Here is a 12,848-nt window from a genome sequence, read left to right on the forward strand (position 1 = left end):
GCCACAGCTGCTTCATTTTAGGAGCCTTGATTTTCTGCATTCTTAATGCATTTCTAAACTTTCAGGAAATAATTTAAAATACAATAGAACACTACTACTTAAAATTCTTTGGACAACCTTTCATCCTTCTACAGTCTTCCATCCAACATTCCCTTCTATGTAGCACTTGGCACTTCCACCGGTGTCTAGGCCAAAGGAGCGATTCCATTATCCTGGCAGACAGAATGCCACGCTGATGGTGAGTGGTGTCCACATGAGTAAAGGCACTCAGTCTCAAAAGTTCCAGACCAGAATGATCAGAGACTGTCTGCCTTTGAGTTTCTTTATCAGCTTAGTAGGTGGTTACTTCTGTACCAGGCCAGACTAATGGTTCCCCAGAGGGTCCTTACAGAACAACGTGACTTTGAGGTAGAACTTGTATATGATATATGCAGGGCCCACATCAGTTTCCCCTGCTCCTTCCTCCCCTTTCTTAGACAAAACCAATGTCTACATAGCAGTACAGAAGAAACCACCACTCTGCTGAGTGGCCTGAGAGAACCTCTTCTTGCTGAACCCAGGTAAAGAGGCCATGTCCACTGTTCAATGTTGACCAAACTTCCTTCGGATATTCCCTGTTGTCCATGCACCAATTACTGCCATATCAGCCTTTGCCCCAGTGCCAGCGGGGTTTGCTGAGATCAGCCTATCTGTGTATGGTAAACTAAACTTCACCCTTTAAGCCAAGAATAATGTCTCCATTTTGCCTACATATGAAAGAGAACTCGGAGAAGAATGACTTACAGAGACAGGGTAGTGAAATGCTCCAGGATAAAGGGAAGCACAGATAAGTGTCCCAGGCTGCATTTCTAGACAAGGAACCAATGACTAATGTGTGGCACACACTTGGTGAACCGGCACAAAGTAGAGGGAGCAGCATATGCAGCAGGTCAAGCAGGGGGCAGGGCACTTTGAATTGCAATGGGTTGCAGAAACTATAAGGTTTAAGCAATGAATCACACAAAATTCTAATGAGATTGCTGTTACATAAATTGTGCTGAGAAAGCACAGGCTCTGCCAAGAAAAGGCAAACCATTGTCAAGCTTAATATGATTCAGCTACCTAAATATAACAGAAAATCCGCCACGGTTTAGCAATAATCCTGAGCTAATGACCACCTTTAGAACCTGAAGAGGGAGAGACTTTCATTTATGGTTGGCACTCTGAGCACTGAGTATGAGCCATCTGTTGGCAGATCACCTGAACACCAGATGTGCAAAGAGCCCTTGTTTCAATCAGACTCACGGGGGCCCAAGGCTCAGGGATACTGCCGCAGAGTACAGTCTGGTCTGGGGAGTACACTGTGTGCTTTCTGTCTTCTGCAAACAAAGACTGTGGCAAAGACAGATGAGACATCGTTCTTTGTGTTTTGTCTTTGTTTGCAGGCAATATGAGTTTAAGATGGTCAAAGACCGACTGATGTTCTAGCATCGTTCAGTCCAATGAGGCACAATGCTAGACAATCAAATAGAAACCCTTGCCTCTTGATTAAGGCAAACCACTCTAAGTGACCTACACAATTAATAAAAGGCTTCCCATCAAATATATAGACCCAGAGTTTCCTGACCTTCCAGGGACCCAGTGTTTAGCTGATTAAGTTAGTGCTTTTTATAAATTCAGGGATAATCAAAGCACCCTCTTAAGTTGCAAGGAGTCACAGGAAGGATTTGTTTATGACAGGCAAGAACGGCAGCAGAGAAGTAACTACATAAGTAATAACGAAACAGGAAGTCTCCTGGTATCAGACATAAATCAAGAGGATGCATTTTATTTTCCTTTTGGGGGAATTATCCAGTTTCTAACACCGTGTAATGAGATAGGCACCTTGGCTCTGCCAGGGGGACACACAGGTGATGAGCCAGGCTGAAAAGCGGTCTTGGTGCCCATCTGGCAACGTTTAAGTCCTGGTCTTGCCATGTATTTGTTCTGTTAGCTCAGACAGGTGCCTCCTGCTGGTTCCACAATCCCCTTACTTGAGAAAAGGGATAATGGCAAGAGGTACTTCACAGTATCCCTGCTGGGATGGAGTACTCATCTCAAGGTGAGGCACATGCTAAGAGTTTACACCAATTACCACTGCTGCTCTCTGTTCCATTTGAATGCAGTCCCTCTTGCACTGCACCTGTCATCCTTAAGATACAGGCAAGTTGGCATTTAGGTCCTCACAAACTAAGAAAAAACCCCACAGAAATGGAAAGTAACTTTCTCAAGGTGGCAGCAAGTGCCTATGTAGCCAAGTGTCTAATTCTTGCCTTCCCAGAAGGAAAGAAAAGGCACTTACCAGCTCTCCAAAATGTTTCATGGCATATTCTAACACTCCGGAAGCTGCCTCAGGCTGCTGTAGCTTATTGTTAATGCTGAGGGAAGGAAGAGGAAGAAACAGTTACATTCATGCATCTGAGGGTAAGAGGTCTGGGGACACTGAGGGCAAGATGGCTCATCAGCACCCTGAGATGATTCTCATAGACACAGGGGTTAGATACCCAGAAACCTCGGCTTGAATGACTTTACCTGAGAAAAGGGTTTTGATTTCCTGTCCATGGTCTGAGGGGTAATAAAGTAAATACCCCTATGTGGTGCTCTGGGCCTGTTCTCTAGACAGCAGAGACTGGTTGCACCTCAGATGCTGTCTGGCAGGTAGTTTGTGTCCAAAGCCTCCTTTGGGCATGCTAGGCATCTGGTTTACCAATGAGCTATGCTTTCAGTCACATATTTGAACATTTTAAAAATTAGGGCTGGAGAGATGATGGGTTAGTGGTTAAAAGCAGTTGTTGCTCTTGAGAAGGATCCAGGTTTGGTTTTCAGCACCCAGAGGGTGACTTGCAAGTGAATGTAACTCGAGTTCTGGGGGATCTGACACCATTGAACATACCTGGTGCACATATATACACATAGGTAAATACTTACTGATATAAAAAAAAATATTTTTAAAAAAATTACTTAATTCCCAGGCTCTCCATTCATGCTGACTGCTCATCTGCGAGAGCCCACTATTTTCAAATCCACAACCTTCTCTGGTCCTCCGTCAGGGACAACTCCCTCCCTCTGCTGTCAGCCTGTGGGAGCAGAGTTTCTAGTACTGGCCATCAGCATATAGATGCTTTTCACTGGGATTCTAATTTATTAATATCATCCTCAGGTGCTGTTGGGGCCCACAAGACTAGAGAACTCTATGGTCGTGGGCTGCTGAGCAGTGCCACTGGAAGGCCTACAAGTAAGTCATCAGAGGCTACAAGATGACCCTGAAAACAAAGAGAACTGCAAGCCTTAGCCCCTCGTTCTAAGAGGAACTTGTGCAACTAAGCCAATGCTAAACACAGCCTGCTATTGGCATAGAAGGCAGGGAAATGGGGAGAGCATTGGTGTAGGCAACAACAGTTGTATCCAGTTATTGGTCAGGCAAACACCACCACGTGACATACCAACTTGGTATTGATTTAAGGAGCATGGATCTAGTTTATTGTACAAAGTACAAACTGTCTACTTGAGTAGAATTAATTTTTAAGTGGTTTTGGGAAATTCCAGGATTTGGTAATATGGCAAGAGGTTGCTGTTACAAATATATTTTTAAAAATTCCACCACTTTTTTTCCCCAATGAAACTGAAAGGAACTTCCCAGAAGGCTGATGGACTAGAGAAGCTAACATTTGTGAAAGTAATAATCGAATGCCTCATTTTTACAAAGCACATTTCTAACAATCCTTCCAACCCTCATTTTTTTGGCCTCACATCCCTAAGGAAATCAGGAAAGAAAGGTTAGGATATATTCCCTCTTACTAATGAGGACACCAAGCCAAGGAAAGGCAACAGGTCCCTAAACTCAGACCGAATCAGAATGTTCTCCCTAACATCTGGAGCAAACAGATGTCTCTATTAAGAAGTGGGGAATGGGCCGGCAAGATGGCTGAAGACACTCGCTGCCAAGCCCGACAACCCTAGTTTGCTCCCCAGGACTCACACGGTAGGAGGAAAGAACAAACCCCTGGCAGTTGTAGGCTGGTCCCTTCATGCACATCGTGGCGCACGAGTCCCCTAACCGCAGCGGTCTACCCTCATGGGGCGCATGAACTGCACTGCTGACAAACATTACTCGGTGCAGCTCTGTCACGATCTAGTTCTTTAACAAAAGAATAGTTTCGGAAGGCTAAGACAACAGAAAAAAAGGAAGGCAACAAGAAAACATCATGTTCACAGTGTTAGTGAACTCCTGAGGTGGCCTTGGTGGGAGAAGCTCCTGTGAAAGAAACTGTCCTGACAAAGAAGGTGAACTGCTCTAACTAGACTGTTAACTCTAAGACACAGATCAAAACAAAACAACACCTGAAAACCACTGCACCAGTTTTAGCAACTTGTTCTAATATTGTGTTCTGGAACGTATGCTATTTCAAGAACAAACTATAACTATAAACATTACAAACTACTTGGCTTACTTTGAGACTCACTGACGTTGTGGTTAAACCAAAACCAAAACCACATAAAATGCCTTTGCCCAATCCATTCTGCCAATAATTATGCATAAAAGAGAGTTTAACAACAGCTAATTAAAATTAGGAAGTGACTATTCGACATCTGAATGCACAAATTCAAACATTTCAGTAGTGCCATGGCCCAGCGATCCAGCTTTGAAGGACACACAGCATAGCACTGTGCTAGCGAATCTGTCTAAGCAAATCATGTGTGCAGCGTATCCCACACTGTGTACACAGGACTTGAGGAGGCAGCGGGGCTCGGGGGAGGAGGAAGTGCTGCTCTTGTGTAGCAGTAAGAAAAACCACTGAGAAATTACCTCTGACCAGCAAGACCCATGGAAAACAAGTGGGCTCAGTCAAAAGCTAAGCTCACAGTCTTGGGTTTTAGGCCCATAGGACCCAAATCTTGTTGATAAATCAAGCCTGTGATCCGGAGACTTTAATGCTTTCTTCTTCTTCCTCAACTCCACCTTCAGAGGTACTGCACTGCAACAGCTCACTTCATCAGGGAGAATGTTGACCACATGTGACAGGTACTGCATTTATGTGTGGAATATCAACCCTAAAAGCTGAAGTTTTATATTAAAGAAAGGAGATCTCAGGCTGCTGAATATCATGCTACCATTTGAAAGCTACCTCAGAGCTGGCGAGATGCTCTTGCTGCCAAGTCTGGCAACCTGGGTTCAATCCCTGGGACCTACATGGCAGAAGAGAACTAAGCCCTGCCAGTTGTCCTCTGATGCAAAAGTCACTTCATGACAACAGATAGGGTGTGTGTTCTGTGCTTGTGAGAAAGTCACCTTTGTGCCCTAGTCCCCTGGAAAACCCATTTTATGGCAGTTGGGAATGTCACAAAGCCCCTTCCATAAACCTTTCCTATGTGACCCCCTAGTCTCTCCCTACTAACACTGAAAGATTACAAAGGGCCAACCTATCTAAAACTTAGGCCAACAGCAGTAGAATGTTCACTACAAACCAGCTCTCAGTGATGCTGATGGAAGACATGACAGCAAACAAATTCAGAGATGGAGGTTTAAACAGCTATACTGCTCATGACAACAGTGGGCACAGATGACAGGTCAGTCAGACTTCCCACCTCTTCTTCACTAATGCCTAGGCCAGAACACGAGTTCTCTGAGCTAAAAAGTAGTGAGGCTCACTGATGCCTTAACATAAGCTGCAGGGTATGTCTGCAGTCTCTATTTTCCTTGAGATGGCTCAGGTGCTATCCTTCATTATGAATCTACAAACCAAGTAAGAAACTGCTTACCTGAAAAATAAATTACATTATATAACATAATTTATTATATTATGCAATATAATAAATTATTTTATATTCCACAAACAGATTCCACAAACAGACTTGACTTTAGAAAATGAGAAAGTCAGCTGGGAAAGAGGCTTATTCATTTTGTTTGTAAGACTGATTTTTTTTTTTTTTTCTTTTTAAAGTGGGGCTGAATTAAAGAGCTAGAAACTGGGAACGTTTCTGACAACTGAGAAAAACAACTCTGTGGATCTGAGTGGAACTAATGAGCAAGAGTAAGAGGATGCCTTATGTCTTTTCGGACTAGCAGATCACACAGGGTACTTCCTCTCTAGGACTCAAAATTCGGCTTCTTGAGGCTGGGAAAGAGGCTGGTAAGACTCTAGAGAGTGGCTCTGAAGTGAGGGAACAAAATGCTGCCACGGCAAGAGTGATGCCTGAGACTCCTTGATACCTGTGATTGCCCCTACCCCTGACTCAAACTGGCGCTCTGTGATCTTTTTTTTTTTTTTTTTTTTTTCCAAGACAGGGCTTTTCTGTGTAGCCCTGGCTGTCCTGGAACTCAACTCAGGGCAGTTAAAAGCAAAGCGAAGGGACAGCCTTCCATACCAAACCTGGAGGGGTGAATGCCCAAGCAGACTGGGAGCATCTGGGCTACATCTGCAACACTTGGGCTTCCCTGGTGCTCCATCAGGAATTTATGAGAATGTTACTGCTTGCTTCCACATGGCCCTGGGCCTTCCTTCTAGTACACACTTCTGTCTGCCTTTCACTTGGTTCCATGTCAAGGAAGAAGTCTCTGAATTCCCTTGGCACTGGGCCAATGACACATGACCCACAGCTGGCGGGAGATGGCTGGAATGGGGTGTTCTGGCCAGCCACAATAGCTAGTGAAGAACACTGCTTTGGGTCCCTGCACTACATCACACAGTTGTTTTCACAGCATAGAACTCTTCAGATTCCCCTGCTTCTTCTCCCAGCACTCAGTCTTAGTTCTGTGCCCAGCACAGATTAACAACAGAATGGCGTGATGGTCCCTACAGAGCCAGGACAAAATGACTGGCTATGAAAAGGCTGGCTATGGCAGAGATGTCTCCATCAGGCAGCTCAACAGTCTTGGAACAAGAGAACAGTCTATTCAGGGACCTCAACAACAACCTCTCTCATTTTTTCCTCCCAGAGCTGAGGATTAAACGAAGGTGGCAAGCGCTCTACCAGTGATAAATCCCTAATAGGCTCTTTTGGAAAAGATAAGTCTAAGACAGGACAACAATGAAGACAGCAGACAAAGGGACATTTGAAGCTTAACACAGAGAAGGTGAGGTGTGGTCATTTAAATGCAGACAGGAAGGAATATGGTAGGAAACTAGAACTAATCACCTAAAAAAGGTGAGATGGCTGAGTGGATTAAGGCACTTATCACCAAACCTGATGACCTAAGTTTGATTCCTAGAACTTACATGGTGGAAGGTGAGAAATGATTTCTAAAAGTTGTCCTCAACTTCCACATATGTGATACTGCACAAATGTGCTAACATGCTCTGTCTCTCTCTCTCTTTAGACACAGACACAGACACACACACACACACAAACACACACTAACTAAAATTTAATTTTTAAAAAACTTAGGGAAAGGAATTTTTTTGGCATTTCCACTACACATTAATAAAAGACAGGGGCCTGGAGAGATAGCTCAGAGGTTAAGAGCACTGTCTGTTCTTCCAAAGATCCAGAGTTCAATTCCCAGCAACCACATGGTGACTCATAACCATCTATAGTGAGATCTGGGTGCCCTCTTCTGGTGCGCAGGCATACATGCATGCAGAATATGTATAAATAATAAATAAATCTTAAAAATAAAGAAAGGAAGGAAGAAAGAGAGAGAGAGAAAGACAGGCCCCATCACAGGTACTCAAAGTTGGGACATTTTGGTATCTTTTGCAATTCTCAGGGATCTATGTTACCAAGACTTAAACGGTTGAATGCTTCCTAGACGATCGTGAAGACCAGGGTTCAGATCCCAGCACCCACATAACAAGCCAGGTGTCCTATGCATGCTGTAATTCCAGCTCTGAGTGGAATGGAAACATGAATGGCTGGGACTTCCTAGCTTCTAGCCTAGCTGAGAAAACTCAAGCCGCAGGTTGAGGGAGATACTTCGTCTGAAAGGAATAGTGAAGAGTGACAGAGGAGGACACCAGATACCTTCTGGTCTTCGTGTGTGCATGTAGGTATGTGCACCCCACCTCACATGTGTACATAGTCTCTCTCTCACACAAATAAATCTTTTTTAAAATCTGGATGTGCTAGGCACAGTGGCACATGATTATAATCCTAGCATTCAGGAAGCTGAGATACAAGGATCAAAAACTAAAAAAAAAAAAAAAAAAAAAAAAAAAAAAAGTTAATGCAAGCCAAGAGGCTATTTTCTGATGCTTCACAAAGGGTCCTGATGTCTTGACCCCAGAGTTCCCTCAGAAGGAAAATCTCCTCTAGCATCTCAGCTCTTCCTCTGGGCAGCTACCATGTGTTTGTTACATCTAGAGAACGTGCTAAATGTGCAGACAGATCCTCGGGACTGAAAAGGGTAAGTGGTAGGTCAGGAACAGCGATAAAGAAGCTACCTTTTAGAAATTGTTGAGGGTGAGCACATCTTCTATTAAGTTTTTATTTGCACATTTCAGTTTTCGGTTTTCTGAGACAGTGTTTTTATGTAGACCAGTCTGGCCCTTGAACTTACAGTGATATTCCTGTGTCACCCAGACTTCTGGGAAGAGAGGCATAAGCTACCACACCTGACAAAGCATCTTTGTAACTTGGTAGCAAAGAGAGATGCAAACATGTGTTCTGGTGGCACAAAGTATTGGCGATTGAATACAGGACCTTGAACATACACTAGACAAGTGGTATTCCCTGAACTCTATTTCTAGTTTCCCCACCCCAAATTAAGAAATATTATGGGTGGTGAAGTTTATTACAATATAATTTTAATTTCAAAATAATTGCACCTATGTACATTAATTAAATGCTTTATATCTGTATATTATATATGCCAGCACATGCCCCTGTGGTCTGCTTTTGTACATAACAGGCATTTCTACTTTACTAGGATATTTCATACTTCCTTTTCTGTTTTGTTTTGTGAGTTTTGAGATTGGTCTCACTATGTAACCCAGGTTGAACTTGCTATTCTCCTGCATCAGTCTTCATAGTGCTGGGATTTCATGTGTGGACTACCACAACTGCCCTCATAATTCTTTTTAATGCTATGCCAATAAGCCACCACCAAGAGGATCCAGCTGGCTGATAGTGGTACCTGTTGGGTCCAGGCCACAAGAAAAGCTGCGCACATACTCCCAGCACCATGTACCTTCTGCTCAATGATCACTCGTGTACACACTAGAAGGACTGGTTCTAGAAACTTTCCCTGGAGGCCAAGAATTGCCGGGTGACAGGCTAGGCAAATACTACTTGAAGGCACCTCCCGAATGGATATGGGCCTTGTCCCTATTAGAACCCAGCACGCGGCACAAGTTGATTCAAGCCTCGGGGCGTCAAAGTACTCGATCTGTGCGGGCCAGGTTTCCAACTGAGGGCCTGTCAGAGGCACACTGTAAAAGTGATGAATGGCTGTCACATTTCCAAGGCTCTGGCTGATTTAGAGAGCTATTGGCAGGCACATTGCTCCCAGCATGTCAGCCAGTTAATTACTTCCAACTTTATCTTTTTTGTCAGCGCTTCTTGACAAACTGGCTGTTATCTTTTTCTTCTGCAGCAGTGAACACTGCTCCTCTTCTGACGATGTCTGGAGGCTTTTCTCTCTTTTTCTGCTTCTTCTTGGGGAGAGACTAAGAAAGATGCATCTGGTGGGGAGGGCTCAAAAGCTTAACCAGAAGCTAGTTTGATCAACTTGGATGCAAAGCAAACTAGGTATTCTGGGTGAGGTCTGACTTTGGCCTCTGAGTGGCCAAAATCTGAGATTGAGTCTAGCACAGGCAGCTGAGAAACACAAACAGGTTGGCATGGAGTGATCAAGCAGCTTTTAGATATGCCTTCTGTAAAGGCAATGTGGGCTGCCCTATACTCTGTTAGGGACAAGGTCACATTGTAGGAATACTGATGTCCCTTCTGAGGTTACAGGAAAGAAATCTTTTTGCTAAGGAGGATGCTTAGGAGAGGTGGCACAGCATATCGGAACAGGAAGCCTCACAGGCAGTGAAAGGGCCCAAAGCATTTGGAGACACCAGTGGTGTCACCACTCATACATTTCACACAGTCACAGAGATAAATGGGACCTAAGTCCCAGAACACTTATTAGGGGAAGCATGTTCTCCCCTTGGAGTCCCACTTCCATTTGACAGGTTCCAGTAAGGCATTATGCCTCAGGCTTCGTGCTGAGAGCCAGATGCAGCTACCACAGTGGACAGACGAACAGGGCCTGTCCTTCACAGAGGTTACAGGTTAGTTAGTGCCATAGGCAGATTCAAAAACAACAAAGCAAAATAAATGTCATGGTGATGGGAACAATGGGAAAATAAAGCACCAGACAATAACATGAGGACTGATTCCAGACTAGGAAAGGGACTTTCCCAAAAAGATGGTGACATGCAATGCTTGAGATAAAGGCACCTGTCCCCATGATTTATATGCATCATCTATTTTTAAACAAATTTCTAGAAGAAGTACACGGTAGAGAATGTTCCTAAGTGCACAAGATGATGGATTATCAGAGGAAACACACACTTCAGACTTCCAGCAGACCAAGACAATGCAGGACAGTGCACTGCAACTCCAGATGCCTCCTACTCCAGCCATCCTGTCCCCCAGCGTGACTGTCACTGTCTTCTAACACTTAGCCTTCTGAGCTTTTATTTCCTCAAGATTTATCTTTATTTTATGTGTATGAATGATTTGCCTGCATAGATGTCTGCCTCACACGCATGTGCCTGAAGAAGTTAGATTGGAGCCCCTAGAACTGGGGTTATGGACAGTTGTGAGGCACCATAAGGATTCCGAGAATCAAACCTTGGTCCTCAAGCAACAGGTGCTGTTAAGCCCTGAGCCATCTCCCCAGCTCTTTGCTTGTTAGTTTCTGAACTCTGCGTGAACCTCAACACATCATGCTGCTGCATGCCGCCACAGTTTTCCCTTCCCATTGTGGCAGTAATTCCACTGTGTGAGACACATGGCCTATGCGGCTGCTGATGGATTTTGTGCTGACCTCAGTGCCTGGTTATTGTGAGTGCCCTTTCTATGAACACTCCTGGACATGTCTTTCAGAGCACATGTGCTTGCACTGCTGTTGAGAAAAGACCTAGAACTGCTAAAGCACAGGCTATGTGCAGCTCTGTAAGACACCATGTTGTTTCACTGTTTATACAGTTCCCTCAGTTGTACACAAACAATCTACTTTTCTGTCAACATTTGGCAGTTTTAGTTTTCTACTTTCGCCCTTCTGGCTGGTGTACAGAGGCATCTTGTCAAGGTTGAAGTGTGAATTTCCATGCTGATTCATGAGCTGTTGGAACCCTGCATGTGTTTATGGCCCTTCAGATCTCCTCCATCATGAACTTTGCCTGCTAGCAAGTTTCACTGGGTAGTAGTAGTCTTTATACTCACTGGACCCGGGATACACAAGAGCACACAGTGCAAACACTGCCAGACTTTCTACCCATTCTCAGCATCATCTACTGAAAAGAAATGACTACTTCCTTGCATTTCCTTTTCTTTTTACCATGCAGCTCAGGCTAGCCTTGAACTTGCCGTGTAGCTCAGCTGGTCAAAACCTTACAATCCTCCTGCCTCTGCCCTCTGAGTGCTGAGATATCAGGAGAGTACCACCACAACTAGCCTGTATACCTTAATGTTTTCCCTGACGTTGGCAGTTTTACTATCTGGCTTATCTCAAGACGCTGAAGATAATCTCCTATATCATTGTGTTATGATCTTGCCTTTCATACCCAGAATTTAAATGTAGAACTGAGATTTTATGTATGGTGTGAGGTGAGGATCAAAATTCGATTGTTTTCTGCCTGAATGTTAACCATCTGCTTCACTACACTTACTGCAAAGGTTGATTTGTCCCCAGTGCTCTCTGTGGCACCATGACACTATGGTTCTGGGACAGCATGATCAGCTGGGATGTTACTTATGTAATCATATGGTACATGGCACTTCTGTGAGTCACGGTTTTAACAGAGCATCACTGGATAGACATGAGGTTACTTTAAAGAGCTCCACAAAGTTTAGTAGACTTTGAATGATGCTAAACACTAATAAACTCCATGGAACCAATGAAGGCTATTATCTTGCTAAACTAGCTATTTACTAAGAAAAAAAAAAAAAAAAGAAAAGAAAAAGAAAAGCTAAGGAGCCAGAAACCCCAGATGGAAAAGGCTAAGAGGGGTTATGGCAGGAAGAGCTGTGCAGTGTCAGATTTTGGTGTGGGACCCATGCTGAGTATCAAGTCAACTGGATGCTTCAGTGGCTCACCAACACAGAAACAACACACACATGTTCCAAAGACAGAGCTCCTGCCATAATGACAAAGGGACCTTTGTCTACAGTTTTAGGGAAATTTTCCATGTTTTAACATGCTTTTAAAAAGAGCACAGCCCTTCAAGTAAAGGGTATAAGAGCTATAATATTCTCAGACAAAGTCACGTGTAGGTACAGGGGGACTAACAACAAGCTGCAAACCACACTGCATGGAGAGAGGGAACCTAGACTCCTGATATGGATTTACTAGGTGTCCGGAATGTTTTCTCTTAAGTATGAACATCGGGCAAAGGTTGAGCCTACTTACTGCTGCCCAGACACTGACAGAAGTGTGGGCGACCCGTCCCAGACCACACCTGGCATGGCTGAGTTTTCCTCTCTATCGTCAAGTGATCTTTTTGGAAGGAAAGTGTGTAAAAAGGAAGACAGCCCCACAGATACAAACTGCTAATTCAGGTTTAACAGGATTTTGTAAAACACTGAATGATGACCAGAAAAAGATGTCTCCAGCCAAGTTAAAACTCATCTTAGCCCAAATAAGCCAGAACCTGAGTAAACAGCAAGGATTACCTTAG

At 44.0% G+C, this 12,848-nt stretch overlaps 1 protein-coding gene across 2 annotated transcripts in view; it reads right to left on the reverse strand.

The window, feature by feature from the left end:
- The window catches only part of Mtor (mechanistic target of rapamycin kinase), a 108,176-nt gene that overhangs the window by 42,923 nt on the left and 52,405 nt on the right, over positions 1 to 12,848 (reverse strand). For both annotated transcript variants that reach the window (XM_055615097.1, XM_055615099.1), the window contains one exon: positions 2,321 to 2,396. In XM_055615097.1, coding sequence (XP_055471072.1) covers positions 2,321 to 2,396 — 76 coding nt within the window. The remainder of the gene's footprint in view (positions 1 to 2,320; positions 2,397 to 12,848) is intronic.

The sequence above is a fragment of the Psammomys obesus genome, unplaced genomic scaffold (genome assembly GCF_907164565.1).
Source record: "Psammomys obesus unplaced genomic scaffold, mPsaObe1.curated_primary_1811, whole genome shotgun sequence".
Lineage (NCBI taxonomy): Eukaryota > Metazoa > Chordata > Mammalia > Rodentia > Muridae > Psammomys > Psammomys obesus.